Source organism: Amblyraja radiata, chromosome 24, assembly GCF_010909765.2.
Source record: "Amblyraja radiata isolate CabotCenter1 chromosome 24, sAmbRad1.1.pri, whole genome shotgun sequence".
Lineage (NCBI taxonomy): Eukaryota > Metazoa > Chordata > Chondrichthyes > Rajiformes > Rajidae > Amblyraja > Amblyraja radiata.
Window position 1 is genome coordinate 8,650,464 of NC_045979.1, and position 19,561 is coordinate 8,670,024.

At 42.7% G+C, this 19,561-nt stretch overlaps 1 protein-coding gene across 2 annotated transcripts in view; it reads right to left on the minus strand.

Annotated features, from left to right (window-relative positions):
- bak1 (BCL2 antagonist/killer 1) overlaps positions 1-19,526 on the minus strand; it is a 38,625-nt gene extending 19,099 nt beyond the window's left edge. Inside the window, exons 1-2 of one of the 2 annotated variants that reach the window (XM_033042365.1) lie at positions 13,765-14,092; positions 3,554-3,682 (exon numbers count right to left, since the gene is read on the minus strand). In XM_033042365.1, the coding sequence (XP_032898256.1) occupies positions 3,554-3,644 (91 nt within the window). In that variant the 5' untranslated portion in view covers positions 3,645-3,682; positions 13,765-14,092. Of the gene's footprint in view, positions 1-3,553; positions 3,683-13,764; positions 14,093-19,398 lie in introns of those variants that run through there. The other variant, XM_033042364.1, reaches the window with a different exon arrangement.
- Between the last annotated feature and the right edge of the window lie 35 nt (positions 19,527-19,561).

Sequence of the window (19,561 nt, forward strand, 5' to 3'; positions counted from 1 at the left end):
ATATTTCGTCTCAAGCAGGCCTTCTCCAGTGGATTGATAAGCCCGGGCTTGTCTCAGCTTGATGTATATTGAGACAATGACCGGTGCCATTGAAATGTGTCTACCAATTGATAAGAGAGACAATCTCAGACTCGTCGTGTAGTGATGTATATTGACTGAATCTTGTGACCATGACTAATATCTTTGGAATGTGATTAAGTGACACAGTATAAAAACACCATGCAAATCTTTGTGCATTGACATGGTAGCACGGAGAAGTCAAGTGTCTGTAGCTTACTTGGCATGTATATTCCCGTCACTTCTGCTGGCTAATGATCAGTAAAGCTTTTAGTTTACCTAACGTTTTTGTGAGTTGTTTATTAAGAAGTAAACCTTATCAATTGTTTTGTTTTACTCATGAGCAATAAATAAAAGCAACCTGTACAGTAAAGTAGTCAGCCATAAGAGATGAAGTGAAGTGAATGGAAAATGTAAAAACTGAAAATTTATGAACTACATCATTAACACCTGCCATAGCAACAAATAGACAGCAAATATTCAGGCATCAGCATTTAAATGATGACACATTTACTAATCAACAAACATGGTAAGTTTATGAGAAGCTTTCTCCCCAAAGTGCACTATATCACAAATGCTAAGTAAAAAGGTTGTATGCTTTGGGATAAATAGCACTGTTGCCTCTCAGCTCCTAACCTGGGTTTAATCCAATCATAAGTGCTACCTGTGTAGAGCTTACACATTCTGTGTGATTTTATACTTTAGTTTAGATTAGTTTAGAGATACAGCGCGGAAACAAGCCCTTCGTCCCACCGAGTCCGTGCTGACCAGCGATCCCCGCACATTAACAAAGGTTTCTCCCCGGTGTCCAGTTTTCTCTCACAAGCCTGGTACGTTAATTTGCAACTGTAAACTACTGCAATGTAGGTGCATGGCAAGAGAACCGGAGATATGCGGAGATAAATGTAATATATCAGTTGATGAATTACCGGCCCATTGAAAACAGAGAAATCCAACAAAAAACAAAGCTATTTATTGACACAATCGTGAACATCAAATATGGAGGTGAATCATAAATATCCTGTGAAAAGAGCTTCCACTTCCTGTTTCATTAGCAGATTGCAAGCAAGCCTCAGTATAAATTGATTGAATCATCAAAATAACCACAATTGTTTGTTTGCTTCTTTTTCCAGAGACTGAGACACCCAGTAAACCAACATTGAAAAGGCTGAGATATACTGCAGGAATAATTTAATAGAACAAAAATAGAAGAAGCTGGAAACACTAAGCAGGTCATGTCACATCTGTGGGACGAGAAACAGAATCAAAGTTTCAGGTCGGAGATTCTTCATCAGAACAGTAGACAAAAATAAGCTTATTAAGCCTCACGGAGGGTGGGAGAGGAAATATATCTGAGGGTAAAACTGGGGTTACCATGGAGATATGCTGTCTGCAATGTGAACTGGTCAATGAGCAAATGGGAGCAGTTAGACAAAATAATGTGGGAGTTGCAAAATGCAGAACAGGATAAACCCACCAGGTCCTCCACTTTTAAAAGAGGCAAACAAAAGGTTGAGCTAATATTACAGATATTTCTTGATTAGTACAGGTGTCAGAGGTCCTGGGAGAGAAGGCAGGAGATTGGGGTTAGGAGGGAGTGATAGATCAGCCACAATAGACTTGATGAGCGATTTGGCCTAATTCTACTTGCATCAATTATGACCGTATGACCTACAGATGGAAAACTGAGAGAACAAGAAATCAAGCTACCCGAAGTTGTAGAATTCAATACACAGTCCAGATGACTGCTATATTTACTCTCTTTACTCAGAGAGTGGTAGCTGTGTGGAATGAGCTTCCAGTGAAGGTGGTGGAGGCAGGTTCGTTTTTATCATTTAAAAATAAATTGGATAGTTATATGGATGGGAAAGGAATGGAGGGTTATGGTCTGAGCGCAGGTATATGGGACTAGGGGAGATTATGTGTTCGGCACGGACTAGAAGGGTCGAGATGGCCTGTTTCCGTGCTGTAATTGTTATATGGTTATATTCACAGACAGGAAGTGATGTCCTATTCCTCCAGTTTGGATTGGGCCCCATTGTGACAGGAGGCCACAGGCCAACAGGTCCTAGTGGGAGCAGTGCAAGGAATGAAAGTTGCAGACAATCGGGAAGCTCAAGGTCACCACTGCAGAGAGACTGCTTGCTTTACACTAAGCAATCACTCTTTGCATTTAGTTTTACCAATATGGGAGAGACAACATTGCAAACACTAACAAGAAATGCAAGTGAATCATTGCTTCTCCTGGAAAGAATGTTTGGGTCCCAGGATGGAGTGATGGGAGGGAAAGAAGAGGACAAATATTGCATTGCTTGCAGTTGCAAGGGAATGCATGAAAGACATTGCTTGGTGTGAACACAAGGATCAACCGTAATGTCAAAGAGAACAGTTCCTGTGAAGCGCTAAAGGAGAGGGAAAGATGTATCCGGTGGTGCAATCTTTTGGAATGTGCCAGAAACTGTGGACAATGATCTGCTGAGTGCAGAGGCTGGTGGGGTGCAAGCAAGTGGGGTACAAGCCAGCAACCATGGGGAACCGTATCCTCCTCCTACCCCAGAAGAGAGGGAATGAGAGCAGAGATAAAGAAAGAGGATGAGATGTGGCAAGAGCTTTGTTAACAATGATTTTAGTTTGTTTTGGTTTATTGTTATATGTAGCAAAATATAATTGAAGATTTGTTTTGCGTGCTGTACAGTCAAAACAGAGGGCAGGAAATTGGCAGTAAAAGTGATGAAACTATCGAGTTCTGCACGAGTGCAAGAGAGCACATCAATGTAGTCTCGATGTACTGGAAAAAAATATTGAGATAGTAGGCCTAGGTAGAACTGAAACAAAGATCATTCACAATCCCACAGAGAGACAGGCGTATGTGCCCATAGATACATTTTCAATCTGGAGGAAATTAAGAGTTAAGGGAGCTCTCCAGTGTGAGAATAAGTTCAGCGAGGCTAAAGAAAGAACTGCAGATGCTGGAAAAATCGAAGGTAGACAAAAAATGCTAGAGAAACTCAGCGGGTGAGGCAGCATCTAAGGAGCGAAGGAATAGGTGACGTCACCTTTTCCTTCGATCCATAGATACTGCCTCACCCGCTGAGTTTATCCAGCATTTTTGTCTACCTTCAGCAAGGCTTACAACTCTTCCAAAGAGATCAGTTAAAGAGCAAATTGGTTTCCACAAATAAGTGCCCACCATTCCAAGAATTGTATATCAGCAATAAGGCAGCATCTACTGAACATACACGCCCATTCTTTATATATCAGGGTGAACTTCAACAACCTATCACACAAAAGACAAATTAAAATAAGATTTTAATTGACTATGTGAAACTATACAACTGTTTTCATTTCTTAATGCTGACTTTCGCAAAGGATGTACCTTGTTTTATTTGTTCCTCTACCATTGGATCAAGAAACAAGGTTATTCAGACCCCTACCTACTTGCAGTGGATCTACATTTATGGCACCTTTGTAGAACTACTAAAAGGCTAACACTCACCAGTCACATGCTGTGATCGGCTTTTGCAGTGATTTGTGGGTTTGTCCGGGTTTGTTTGAAAAGGTTCATCATCGCTGCCACCCGAAGCCATGGCGTAGCCCAGGGAGCCAAATAGCTGCAATTAGCCTCCTAAAGAAAGAAAATAAGTTAAGTAAACACAAAGGAAACATTTGCCACCTCTTCCTACCATCACTCACTTGCAGTAGTCATAGAGAAAATCAAGTCAAATATTCACTATATTGCAACTGAGGGTCAAGGGAAAAAAATGTATATGTGCACAATGGCAAGCATAACTCCAAACAGGTGAATAGTTGTTCAATACTTGCCATCCAGTTTGAGCAACAGACACTGTTGGTGATAAACGTATCAGCACTACAGAATAATTGAGCATCAGCAATGGGGAAGTCTGGCCGAAAGACTATTTTTGCAAAATATTTTATACTTTTAATATATAAATTCACTGTCTAAAGGAAATTGTAATAATCTGTACTTCATGTCTCGAATCCAAAGTAAAGGATAGAAAGGTGGTCAGTTTCTTTCTGCTAGTGTATTGTAAATTGATGCTTCCTGATAAATTCTTCAACAGTTTTCTCAAATAATTACACTTTGCATAAACCTCAATGAAACTGGGTTAATTATCAGGACAAACATCTTAAAAAGATAATACTTGCCAAGCTTCATTCTCACTTTTCATTATATTGCTGCAAACCTATTTAAAAGTGGTCAAGCAATGCCAGCTCACCAGCATCTCCTGCCACAGCTTTGAAAATTATTTCCTTTCAAATATTTTGGTCAGATAGATTGCACTACAACCTTTGCACCATTTTGCTGTTTTGCATTCATTGTTTTTATCGTTGAATCTGTCATGGCAACACACGGTTTACCCCATGAGTTTCAAGCAAGTTCAATATATGGCTCATCGGGCAACATTTGACGTACTCCCTGTCCACCTCTGGTACCTCAACTCCCACTCACTGAAAGATAATGCACTCACTTCAACTGACTCAGCTGAGTGCAAAAAACACTATGTAATACAGTAAAAGTGAATGTGGTTTTCAAAATTGTCAGGCAACTGACTAACTAAATAGTTCACCCACGTGTGCCCAACAACACAAACTAGTGCGCATTAAAGGTAATGGAGATGGCAACGGTTTATTTAACATCAGTCTGAATGAGGCTGCTTAGAAATCCAAATCATCAATAAAATCAAAAAAGTAACAGCACTTTGCCCAATCCTGAGAATTCCATTGTATACATCCATTAATCTGATTTTTTTTTCACCATTTCCCGCCTAGACAATTTTCTATCCATGCTGCTCCAACACCTTATGCATTGACTTCAATCCTGATGACAGGTCTATCATAAAGCACTTTACCGAATGCTATTCTGGCGCCGTCCAGTTGGGTATGGCTGCCCTGCCTGCAGCTGTCCGACTTTTCACTTTTATTTTTTATTAGTATGTTAAGATAGTGTTTTGTTTTAGAGGTCTAGTCTTTTTATGTGGGGGGGGGAGAACTGCTTTTCCTAGTCCCTACCTGGTCAGAGAGGTGGCTTTCCTCCGAGCAGCATCTCGACTCATCCTCGCGGCCTACCATCGTCTGGAGCGGCTTTTCCTGAGGGGACCGGCCAGAACCACGGCTTCGGCGGCGGCACAGCGCTGGAGCGCTATTGCGGAGCGGGCGATGCCTTGCCCAGGTCGCCGCGGTGGAGCTCCAGTGTGCTGAGTCCGCCAATTGAACATCGCGGAGCTGCGGGTCTGTGGATCGGCCAGCCGCGGCGCTGACTTTGACATCGCGGAGGCTGGGATCTCTCGCCGAGATCGCCAGTGGTGGAGCTCCGTCCAGAAGGAGCCAGTGGGTTCGGAAGCCGCGGTCTCCAGTAAGGAAGCGGCCGTTCCAGGTATCCCAAGCCGCAGAGAGGGTTCTCCCGACGCCGGAGCACCATCACCTGTCGAGAAGGGCCTGAAACATCGGGCTGCCGTAGCGGCGACCTCAATAGGCCCGACTATGGGTGGACAAGGGGATGGGGCTGGACTTGAATGTTTATGTTAAACTCCTTTATAATGTTATGTTGTATTCTTATTAATGTGCTGCAATGGCAACTCAAATTTCACTACACCAATTGGTGTGTGACAATAAATGAACCTTTGAAATCCCATATATGCCACATAAATAGAACAGCAATGGGACAGGTCCGATGGCACACAATGTCTGTGCTGAATATGATACAAGACAAATTCCTATCTATCCGCACATAATCCATATCCTTCCATGCGCCTATCCAAACGTCTCTTAAATGCCACTATCTTATCTGCCTCCAACACCACCCCCGACAGAGTGTTACAGGCATTCACCCTCCTATATCCAAAAATATATGCCCCGCACATCTCCTTTAAACCTTGCCCCTTTCACTTTAAAGCCTCCAGTATTTGATATTTCCATCCTGGGAAAAAGATTGATTGTCGACCCTATCTACATCTCATAATTGTATATACTTCTATCAGGCCTTCCCTTCAACTCCAGCATTCCAGAGAAAACATTCCAAGTCTGCCCAACTTCTCCATGTTGCTACAATTCGATACGATCGAACTTTACTTATCCCAGGAGATAAATTGGTTTATCAACACTATCATCTGATTCCATCTTCTTCCATCTTGCAGACTCTTTCTTTATCTTTTTGATAAAATTTACATCCTCTCGGTTATCCAAAGCTCCCATACTTTGTCATCCTTACAGGAACATGCCAGTCCTGAAATCTGATCAACAGCCCTTTAAACAACTCCCACGTGCAAGATGCGGACTTACCAAATAACATCTGCTCCCATCCTTCTGCCTAATAATGTTATAAATCGTCTTACTCAAATTCAGTAACTTCCCGCAAGGTCCAGACTCATCCCTATGCAAAACAATCTTAAAACCTATGTTGTTGTGATCACTATCCCCAAAATGCTCTTCGATTGAAACACTGGTCACTTAGCCAGGCCCATTTCCCAACACAAGATCCAATGTTCCCTATCGGGTTGTAATACCCACAGTGTATTTCAGGTTGTACTATCTGCATACTATTTCAGGAAACTCTCTTGGATACACCTAGCAAATTCTACCCCGTCTTAGCCTTTGGCACTGTGCATGTTCCATTTAATATTGGAGAACTTTGAGTCACTCATTAAGACAACCCTGCTGCTTTGGCAGCTCTCAGTAACCTGTCTCCGCATCTGTTCCTCTATCACCTGCTAGCTATTGGAGGGCAAAGTACAATCCTATTCAAGTGCTAGTACCTTTCTTACTTTTGAGCTCTTTTCATATCGCCTCAGCGAACAAACTCTCCAGAATGTCCTCTTGGAGTGCAACAATGAAGTCACTGTGATTAGTAGAGCAATTCCTCCACCTCCATTCCCTTCCTCTATCACATCTGAAACATTGAGCTGCCTGTTGTCTCTCCCACAACCACTTTTCTGCCATGGCCTCAGCATCATAGCCCCAAGCACCAATCCAGGATCTATGTGCACCTGCTTACCCCATATTCCTTGCATTGAAATAAGCACACTCGAGCCCTTTATCCTCACCATATCCCTTTATTCTCCCTGCCTGTCCATCCGTTTGAGATTTACTGATCCTAACCCATCACTCTTTCCAAGTTGCGATGATCTACTCTGGTGCACTTTTAAATTGCAAACCACCTACACGATGTTCTGATTATTATTGTGACAATGATGTGCATGCCCGATTCATCTATTTACCTATTTGTCACTGGGTCCCTATCTTTACCTGCCAAATCAAAAGATCAGTCTTGCAATAATATTAAAAATACAATTACAACATGGATGTGCAAATCATTAAAACGCAAGTGAAAAGAAACTAAGCTATTAAAAACAATGCTGTTTAGTGATATTACAAGTTGGGGTAGCCCAATTGATTATCTTATTTCAGGTTTGAATGTAGTCAATCTACATAATACCATACAGAAATTTAAACGAGACTAAGCTGCAAAACTGAAGCTCAAGACAATAAAGATCATCCGACACAAAATACGGCATAATAGTTTGCAACTTTTTCTAAAACATACATTGGTCAAACAAGCAACACACACAATGCACTGCATAGAATGTAGCTCTTCCTGGAAAGAGAAACTGTAGAAAGAGAAAGATTCAGCCAATTGATGAATAGAACTGGGAATATTTAATATTTTGCACTGTTAAATAGGAAACTCAAGTCAAGTCAAGATAGTTTATTGTCATGTGTCCCAGATGGGACAATGAAATTCTTGCTTTGCTTCAGCACAACAGAATATGTAGGCATGAATACAGAACATATCAGTGTATCCATATACCATTATATAAATATATACACACATCAATAAATCCCTTTAATTTTAAGGTTTCGAGGTCAGTTTATTGTCACATGTACCAATTAAGGCACAGTGAAATTTGAATTACCATATAGCCAAAATAAAAAAAGACACACAACTACATAAAAGTTAACATAAACATCCACCACAGCGGATTGCCCATGTTCCTCACTGTGATGGAAGGCAATAAAGTCCAATCCTCTTCCTCTTTATTCTCCCGCGGTCGGGGCTGTCGAACCATCCACAGTCGGGGCGATCGAAGCTCCAGCAGCCGGCGGTTGAAGCCCCCATGTCGGGGCGATTGAAGCTCCTGCGGCTTGGAGTTCCCGAAGTCTGTCTCTAACTCGAGACCGCGAGCTCCGCGATGTCAAACTCCGCAGGCCCCCGTGGTTGGAGCCCCAAAGTCGATCCCTGGCAAAGGGATTGCAAGTTCTGTGATGGTAAGTCCCGCAGGTTCCCGTGGTGGAGCTCTCAAAGTCTGTCTCCAGCAAAGGCCGCCAACCCCTCGATGTTAGGCCGCAGAGCGGCTGGAAATACGTTCGGAAAAAATCATATCTCCGTCGAGGCAAGAGATTAGAAAAAGTTTCCCCCAACTCCTCCCCCCCCCCCCCCCCCCCCCCCCCCCAAGTAAAACAAGCTAAAGAAAACTAAAAAACATACATTTAACACATACAAACAAATACAAAGGAAGGGACAGACTGGTGGTGAGGCAGCCATTGGGGGACTTCCCCATGATCATAAAATTTGACATACAAAACCATGCGTTTCATGACCTGTCCAGATTTCCAGCTATTCCTGGACTTCTTTCTCTACTACTTACATCAGAACCAAATAACCTTGATTATTCAGAAACTACAGTATCTTGACAATACCCAAGGTGGTGCATATACTCATTGAACTATGCTGCAATTTGTTTTTCAGTGTTGCGCCAACAGTTACCAGAATGTCTCTGGCAATGAAAGATATTTCAAGCAGAAACTATGGCGTTTTGTATCACAGGCTATTTCTAGCTCATAAATGAGAAGAAAATAAAATGTAAAGCAAACTAGCCATTAATTCTGGCACGCTGAAAAGTATACAACTCAAGTCATGAATGCAGAAGCCAGCAACTCACTGAAAGCATCCAAATGGGTGGATAACTTCTGGAATAAATTTTAAATGTAACTAATTTGTATCCTATGGAGGAAACATTTTGGAGAAAGCCAACCCAATCCTCAAGTGGCCCTCCATGAATAAATGCTAGAAACAGTTCAGTCAACAGTGGATGAGCCTGTCTATGACGGCTGTAAAAAAAAGTGGTTGTGACAATCAAAAAGCTTTAAACTATTAAAAGTGAACTCACTATAAAAACATTATATTTAATAACCAAAACACATAAACATTCTAAAAACTCAAACTACGATTTAAACACTTTACCAGGGCTCGAAATTAACGGTTGCCCGGGTGACACTGACCACGCAAAGCGCCGCCGGGCAACCTAAACACAGAGTCATTTTTCCCGGCTTGGCAACCAGATACTGGTTTGTACCGAAGATAGACACAAAAAACTGGAGTAACTCCACGGGTCAGGCAGCATCTCTGGAGAAAAGGAACGCAACGTTTTGTGTCGGCGGTGACAGCTGTATTGCGTGGGAAAGATACTAGGTGCGTGGTGAGAAAGGTTCGGGGCGAATGACGGGACCCGAACAGCGGCTCCATATCCTCCTCCCCCCGCCCGCCCCGTCATTCGCTCCGACCCTTCTGAAGCAGCTGCACCAAAGATCCCATAGCTATAGGATCTATGAGCTGCACCACTCGGCCCCACACCTTGCTGTTGGCTGGCGGAGGAGGGAGGCGGTGGCGAGGAGTTCCCAACGGCCAAGGCAGCGGGGCGATGTTGTCCGAGGAGCGCTGACCCTCCTTCCTCCCCACCTCGCCCCCCTTCTCTCTCTCTCTCTCTCTTGTACGCCCCCTCCACCCCTCCCCCCCCTTATCCTGGGACCCCCTCTTCTCCATCCCGCACTGATCCCCATTCCAGCCTTTATTCATGCCTCACTGACATCCCCTGTGCCCCTCTCCCCCTCTCCCCCCCCCTCCATCTATTCATCCTGCACTGATCACCCTATCCACCTCACATTGATTCTCCTGCCATCCCCCCCCCCCATCCATCCGACACTGGTTCCCCAATTCACCCTGTACTTACCCCTTTCGCATCCATCCTGCACTTCTCCTCCCTCCATCCATCCTGTACTGATCCCCCATCCATCCTGTACTAATCCACGCATTCATCCCGTACTGACCCACCCTCCATTTACCCTGCACCTTCCCCTCATTATTCCTGTAGTGATCGCCATTCATCCTGCACAGAGCCTCCGATCCACACTGTACTGACACCCCCCCCCTCCCATTCATCCTGCGCTGATCTCCCCCCCCCATCCATCCTGTACTGATCCTCCCATTCAAGAAGAATGGAGGGGAACAGTCTGAAGAAAGGTCTCGACCCGAAACGTTGCCTATTTCCTTCGCTCCATAGATGCTGCCTCACCCGCTGAGTTTCTCCAGCACTTTTGTCTACCCCCATCCATCCCGTACTGAACCCCCCCATTCAACACCACTGACATCCCCCGTGCTCTCCCCTCACAATTTTACCTACTCCAACCAACACGTACTAATTCACCTGCCTCAATCCATCCATTCTGCACCGACTGTCTTCTAACCCCCACCCCCCCCGCCATCTACCCATCCCGCACTGATTCACACACACCCCCTCCCTGACCCTATTGTCCTGGGAATGTCTTCAGAGCGAACATTGACTACGTTTGATAATGGAATGCAATCAAATGTGTTTTAATTCCCAATGTTATTATTTGTTTTAATCCATAAAGATTGATTAATTAAATTGTGAACACGTGGAACATTAAAACCGCAGTGTTCGATTGTCACTGCTGCCGTTGACATGTTATTATAGAATTCATTTTAACAGCAAAACAATGCTCTTAATATGGAGTATCAGTACTGTAGTTATTTAATGAGCAACATTCACAACTATATGTACGCATATATGTTACCATGGTCCAGGATTTATTGACACAGGTTGATCATACGCTGAATAATCCAACCACATTTTTGTTTGGAAGTGGAAAGAACTAATAGAAATTGCATTAATTGCAATGTGTAAAAAGAGTTGAGATACTGTCATAATTTTGCTGCATGTCATTGTGGGATATATCATGTCTTGATTTGTGAATATGTTTAGTTTGTGACTTTATTTGAAGCAGAAATAATATGTGAATGCGTCATTGAGTATAATTCTGACTGGTAACTACGCACTTCGTCCGAGCACATTATCGCACGCGTCATGCAAACCATCTTAAATGACTACCTAAACTGGCATTTGGCAACCTAAAAAGCTGCCATGGTTGCCCGGCTGGTAACAGGGGAAAAAAGTTAAGCGAGAGCCCTGCTTTACACTTTCTCCAGATATTTGCAGCTACTGAAATCAATGGAAGAACACTCCCTGTAACAAGTCCAATGTTGTGAGATTAAAGCTCTGCTGATGGCCTACACGAGCAATCCAATAATTGAGCAAAAATAATCAGTTAGTATGATCAAGGTATAGGAGGTGCACCTCCACAAAAGCCTGCAGGGCAAACTTACTGACAATTATCCAAGGAAATGCCAGCAATTATACACAGAACCAACAGCATTTCTGTGCAAAATCTGACTCAAGACTTCCTGAAAATGTTTTCTGTAAGCTCAAACTAGCATTTTCATTATTTTTAGTTCTATAATTTGGCAATATAGGATAAGCACTGCAGATGCTGGAAATAACCAAAAATATGCTAATTCTCAGTTCCTAATTTCCCACTCGTGAACGCGGTGAAAATCAACTTCCAGTCAATGAAGACTGCGCAGTACCTAAGAAGGAAAATTACAAATAAACAAGTGATTGACCTATCGATTTTTACAATTTTTGTTCTGTTCAAGAAAAGCAATTACAAACACTGATCGATCTACTTATTATTCACTTTGATACTCTTCTCCTGCTTACCCTACATATTTATTGATCCATTTACCATAAATAAATACATTCAAGGAGGAGGTAGCTATAATAACATGCCGCTTTTGTTTTCTGCAGCAGAGAATGCCACAGAATGACCATCCTCTACGTAAATATATATGTTTCGATCCTAGTTAAATAGCATGCCATGTGTCCTTGAGGTGGTCGCCCTAACACTGAACCCTCCCACCCCCCCACAGTAATTGGGAACACTTTCCCTGCATCTGCTCCTGTTAGAATTTTACAGATTTCAAACAGAGCACCTCCAATTCTTCTAAACGCCAGCAAATTTAATCCCAAATCACCTCAATCTCTGCTTGCACTTCAGTCTTGTCATTGTGGGAATCAGCCTTTGTTGCAACCCTTCCAAATTAGGAACATCCTTCCTCAGATCTAGAAGACCATATCTGCATACAAAACTTATGAAGGGATCCCATCAAGGCCCTGTACCAGTGCAACCAACCACTACTGCTCCTGTACTCAATATACAAGCATAAATTTTAAACATTTGGTTCTCAAAAGCATTGATTTTACAAAGTATAGGCCATTACGGCTGAACCACTGACATAGTGATAGGTCCATCCAAGCTTACAAACAAGTGATTTACAAAGCTCATACATACGATCAAGCATTTGGGAGACCAGCAGGCAACCATTCTTGATACTAGCCATGAGCTACAACAAATTCCGGAATACATTTTAGGGAACATGATGATGGTCATTTTGCTAATTCTAATTAGAGACACGCACCATCTGGGCCTGTAAGTGTCATTTTTAAAACTGTCATAAGCATTTAAAATTTAATCGGCAGCAAAATATTGCAAGAATATCATTCTTTGTCTGTGACACTCTGGGGCTAGATATCAGAACTTGAGGAATAGATTTTGGAGTTTAAAGCTGCTACAATATTATATGAACAGATGTACTATTTTAATATTTAGTAAGTTAGAACATGTGAAATTTAAAATGTTATATTTTAAAATATCACAGGTTGATTGGATGGAGTTGATATTAATTCATCTGAAACAATTTAGTCATAACACAAGTTTGTTCATAAGCCTGGAAACTAAAATTGTAATTCCAGTCATATCTGATTTGGATTAGCCTAATCATTTATATTAATTGATATGTAATAGTGTTATATATTAGAATACTATAAAGTCACAAATAAACTTAAATATGTTTTCATAATTAAATTTAGAATGCTTAAAACAAAACAGCTTGAAAGATTTCATTTATAAACAATTTTCACAAACCAAGTTGGGATATTCAAAAGGACTTTACAAATAAAAGGAATACAAGGATACCAGAAAATATTAATCTCAAGTAACAGAAACATCTGTCCAAATTTCACAGCTGAATTACTTTTAAGTGAAGGAGCAAGAGATGACAGGAAAGACTGTAAAATAAGTATTATCGTGGAATCATATCTGATCCAGTGGAGCAGGTAGTTAGAATTTGACCATTTCAGCCTTCTCATTTTTGGAGTTTACAGTGGGGATGATACCAAACTTTGAAATTCTCCACGCCTCAATCTCACTGATCAGATTCCAATCTTACAGGTCTGATTTCAATAAATCTTAATTTATGAGTTAGTAGCTCGAAAAACCCAATTAAAACTATTTGTCTGGTCAGGACTACATTCAGTTACACACTAGAAACAGAAAATACTATAATTGTGAATATCATTTCAAACACGCAATATTCCATGTAAATTACATCTAATATGTTTAAAATCCATTTTCAGAAATCAAACAAAATAAACTCAGTTCTTCTTCCTTCCACTAATTTTCCTGGTTCACAATGTCTGTCTCCATAAAACCTACCTCCAAAAATACAAGAGCCAGGTTGAGATTAATGTCCTCAACGCACTACCAAAAACCGATTTCAGATGGCAATGTTGGAAATTAATGTACCATCTCCGCTCCACATTAAAACGAATTCAACTGATCCGGCGGTGGCACCCGTACGAAATTTCAAATTCTATTTGTTACCAGCCCACGGAACAAATCAAATCTCTACACTTCCGCGTAGCTTCGCAAGTCCCCGATTCGAATATTTTATCCAGCTCTCTAGAACTGGAAGAATAACCATAACACATATAGCCTTCGGCTCCCACTTCTGTTTCCGAGTGCAATCTTAGCTGCCTCGTCGCAAACTGAAACTACCAAGTGCTTTTTCATTGGCCACCACAGACCAGCATAAACGTCAATGATATAACCCATTCCACACCAAAGTCCCCGCCCGCAAACGTAATCCGATTAATTGCATGAGAAAAAACCCCAGCCAAGACCAAAAGTTGTACCAAGAGAAAGCATAGCGTATGATGCAACCCGATCATTGGACAACCACAACAACAGTTCCCGGAAATAAAATACAGCAAAGTTAAACTGCAGTGCGGCGACACTTTTAGTGTTAAAAATATTTATTTACTGACTGGAAGAATAACTATCCCGAAATTGCTCAATTAAGAGATAGATCTCATTAGCAAATGCCTTTAGCGATGTGCACGCAAGTCACCGCCGGTCTAAGAGTGATGCTATTCTCCCGCCTTCTCCCCTTAACCCTTGACACCCTTATCAATCATGTATCTGTCAATCTCAACCTTAAAAATACACAAATGACTTGACCTCACCTATTCCTTTTCTCCAGATATGCTGCCTGACACGCTGAGTTACTCCAGCTTTTGTGTCTATCTTGGCCTCACAGGCATCTGTGCAATGAATTCCACAGATTCACTGCCCATTTACAAGAAATTCCTCCTCATCTCCTTTCTATAGATACATCCTTTTATTCTGAGGCTATGCCCTCTGGTTCAAGACTCTCCCACTAGTGGAAACATCCTCTCCACACCCATATGGTATAATAAAGCAGTGTATTGCAAGCCATTCAGAGAAGGTTTACTAGACTATGACAGGAATGGGCAACGTCTTCAAACATGTTGAATAGCCTAGAATTGTGTTTATTTGAGTTTTGAAGAGTGATAAGCAAACACAACTTGCAGACATTTCTTTAGACTTTAGAGATACAGCATGGAAACGGGCCCTTCGGCCCACAAAATCTGCGCCAACCAGTGATCACTATCCTACACAGAAGAGACAATATCATTTATTTTTTTACTGAAGCCAATTAACCTACAAACGTGTACATCTATGGAGTGTGGGAGGAATCCGAAGCACCTCGAAAAAACCCACGCGGTCACAGGGAGAACATACAAACTCCGTACAGACAGCACGCATGGTCAGGATCAAACTTGGGTCTCTGGAGCTTTAAGGCAACAACTCAACCACTGTGCGAACACTGTATTCTTCATAAAGGCACTCGCCTATTCCAAGTCATAATTCAGTGAACATTTCCTGAACAGATAGTAGCTGTTAGAAGGAAAGTAATCATATTTCTAATGAGAAGCAAAGGAAAGGGGAAAGAAAAGTAGCAGATATCCCCTTGAGAACAGTGAATTTTTGATCTGTTGCTTCCTGAGCCCCCATTCGCCGTGATGGTATTTCGGTCACAGTCAGAGGCCGACGTCAGAAGATCCTTCAGAGGGATGAACCCTCGAAAAGCGCCTGGACCTGATGGTATACCCGGGCGTGTTTTAAAAACCTGTGTGGACCAACTGGCTGGAGATTTTACGGACATTTTCAACCTCTCACTTCTGAGGTCTGAGGTTCCCACCTGCTTTAAAGGGGCGTCAATAATAACGGTGCCCAAGAAGAGCAAGGTGATGTGCCTCAATGACTATCGACCAGTGGCACTAACGTCTGTGGTGATGAAGTGCTTTGAGAGGTTGATCATGCCGCAAATCAACTCCTACCTCAACAAAAACCTGGACCCACTGCAGTTCGCTTACCACCACAACAGATCACCGGTGGATGCGATCTCACTGGCTCTCCACTCCGCTCTAGACCACTTGGACAACAAAAACTCATGTCAGGCTGTTATTCATTGAGTACAGCTCGGCATTTAATACCATCATCAAGCTGGTTACCAAGCTCTCAGATCTGGGTCTCTGCGCATCCCTCTGCAATTGGATCCTCAACTTCCTCATTCACAGACCACAGTCTGTACGTATTGGCGGAAATATGTCATCCTGAAATATGTGGACGACAGATGGCACAATGGGCTAAGTGTTCGGCTGGCAACCGGAAGGTAGCTGGTTCGAATCCCGCTTGGAGTGCATACTGTCGTTGTGTCCTTGGGCAAGACACTTCACCCACCTTTGCCTGTGTGTGTCCTTGGGCAAGACACTTCACCCACCTTTGCCTGTGTGTGTGAATGTAATTATGTGAAGCACTTTGGGGTCAATGCAAGTTGACTAAAAATGTGCTATATAAATAAAGAAATGTAATTTAATCCTCGATAACAATCAGCACGGGAGCACCTCAAGGCTGCGTGCTCAGCCCCCTGCTGTACTCACTCTATATTCATGACTGCGTAGTCGGACATAGTGCGAACTCCATCATCAAGTTCGCCGATGACACCATTGTTGTGGGACGTGTCACTGACGGGGACGAGTCAGAGTATAGCAGTGAAATCGACTGATTGACCAAATGGTGCCAGCACAATAACCTGGCTCTCAACACCAGTAAAACCAAGGAACTGATTGTGGACTTCGGTAGGGGTAGAATGGGGACCCACAGTCCCGTTTATATCAACGTGGAAAGGGTCAAGAACTTCAAATTTCTGGGCGTGCATATTTCCGAAGACCTCTCCTGGTCCCAGAACACTGCTGCAATCATGAAGAAAGCACATCAGCGCCTCTACTTCCTGACAAGATTACGGAGAGTCGGTATTTCAAGGAGGACTCTCTCGAACTTCTACAGGTGCACAGTAGAGAGCATGCTGACGGGTTGCATCGTGGCTTGGTACGGCAACCTGAGCGTCCAGGAACGGAAAAGGCTGCAAAAAGTTGTAAACACTGCCCAGTCCATCATCGGCTCTGACCTCCCTACCATCGAGGGGATCTATCACAGTCGCAGCCTCAAAAAGGCTGCCAGCATCATCAAGGACCCACACTATCCTGACCATATACCAATCTTTCCGTTGCCATCAGGGAGAAGGTACAGAAGCCTGAAATCTGCAACATCCAGGTTCAGGAACAGCTTCTTCCCCACAGTCATCAGACTATTAAACACAACTTCAAACAAACTCTGAACTATAACAGCGTAGTGCACTTTATCTGTTTATTTATGTGTATATATATATATATATATATATATATATATATATATATATATATATATATATATATCTCAATAATACCGGTGCCCAAGAAGAGCAAGGTGACGTTCCTCAATGACTATCGACCAGTGGCACTAACGTCTGTGGTGATGAAGTATATATATACTTATGGTAAATGGACACACTGATCTGTATTTATGCCTGCAATATTCTGTTGTGCTGCAGCAAGCAAGAATTTCATTGTCCTATCTGGGACACATGACAATAAATTCTCTTGACGACTTATTGGAGAATCTGAAATACATGCGATAGCATAAATAATTGCTTGATCAGGATAGACAGTCAGCACTTTTACCTTTAGATGCTGCACTTGGTCAAATGCTGCATCAATGTCAAGGACAATCACACTCACAACACTTGGCCCATCAGGACCAAGGATTTACTGAGATTTGGGCCGAGCAAGACCCAAACTGTGTATTGATGTGTATTGAACTGCTGTTAATCTGTCAGAAGACTAATCGTGCAATATTAATCAAATTAAGTACATCCTGCCTATTGTAAACAAGATGCATATGGCTTTTTTTTTTTAAATCACAGAGATTGCAATAATATTTTGAACAACGTAGTTGGCACAATTTATTCTGGAGGACTAGTCTTCTTTGCTATCTAAAGTTCAAATTTTCAATAATACAGCAAAGATACTGTCTGGTCATGTCCAATGTTCTGAGCTATTCCTTTGAATCAGTAAGTGGATTAAATTAGCTGAAGACCATGTGGTTATGGTGAGGATTCCGAGAAGGAAAACAAACTGTTGGAGAATCCTATGGGGGGTGGGGATAGGAAGGAACTGTTGACACCATTTGGAGAATCTCAGCAGAAAATAGAGATGAATCATCCACTCAGTTATTCGAACTAGGCACGGCTATGTATGGATGAATTCGATTAGAGGGGGAAGCAAACAGAGGATAGGGATTAGTAAAAGAGTTATAGAGAAACAACATAATCAGAGAGAGAAAAATCAGACATAGGAGTTAAGCTGACCATCTGTCACCCCTCAGTGCTTCGTGACAATGGTACTGCCGAGTCTGAACACGGTTACGGTACCATTTATAAACGGTAAATGAATGTCCTCAAGAGTGATGTCACATTCCTGCGCATTTGTAATATATACAGTGTAATACATGTAACATGTAACAGCCAAACCACCTTACATAACTTCCTTCTTTTGTTCTGGCTATGTTATCTAATGGTTTAGATTTTGCTCACAACAAACCATCACCCTACCTTTCTGCCAGCAAGTTCCAATCCCACAGGACATTATACCTTTATCTATTATTTGAAAATCATCCTCCTGATTCTCCAAATATGTACATCCTTTCCATTGTCCTTGCAGTTTCTTGCTCATTCAATTCTAACAATTCCATTGCTTGGATGCGAGCTGATGTCTCAAGAATTTTTGCTGGTCTCTCCAATGAAACAGAATATTGACTGTGACAAAACTGTACTCCAAGTATTTATCATACAGAAAACAAACATTTCCCACTCCCTCCTCGCCAATTAGGCCTTGCTAGATGTTTGCATCCTCACCAACATTTTCATTGAAGGCACCCTGGGCTTTATATTTGCACCCTTATGGAAAAAACTGACCAGTATTCCAGGTTGGAGTATAAGTTTTACCAAGCTCCATCCATAGTTTCCAGTGATGTGGGGTGTATGTACTAAACGTGCCAATGACCATAGCATGCTAATTTAAAGTTAGATGGAGGACCATTCGATGTTCACAGGGAGGCTGGGGTTTGGGGGTGTATGGAGGGAGGAGAATCAACGATAGTCAAGATGGTGGGTGGAGGAAGGGGAACGAGGGAGGGGGAGGGGGGGGGGGGGGGGGGGAGAGGCGAGGAGGTTGATCTGGAGGTAGAGGTGAATGAGGGTGTGGAGGGGGGGGTGGGAGATGAGATGAAGAGGAGGTAGCGACATGAGCGATCTCAACCGCAGAAATGCATCAATCTGTCCACTGTTGCCCTAAAGTTACTGTTTAATAACTCCGCGTTCCAAACCCTCAGCCTCTCCAACCTCAGCTCTCATCCCGGGCAGATCTCCTCTGGACAGGATCAGTCTGAAGAAGGGTTTCGGCCCGAAACGTCGCCTATTTCCTTCGCTCCATAGGTGCTGCTGCACCCGCTGAGTTTCCCCAGCAATTGTGTGTACCTTCCTCTGAACAAAGTTCCCTAAGTGCGTTTAACGACTCTCCAAACATTGTTTTCTATCACAGATCTTACCCGTGAAGTTTTGTTTTCTGTCGACAGTTGCTCCGACGTACCGACGTACCGACGTACCGACCGACCCTGTGTGCAGGGCGCCTTCAGTCGCTGCGGGCTCCCGCTCCCCGCTTGGTCTCGGTGCCGTGCCGGTGCCGGGCCCGCGCTGCATTATGGGATACAG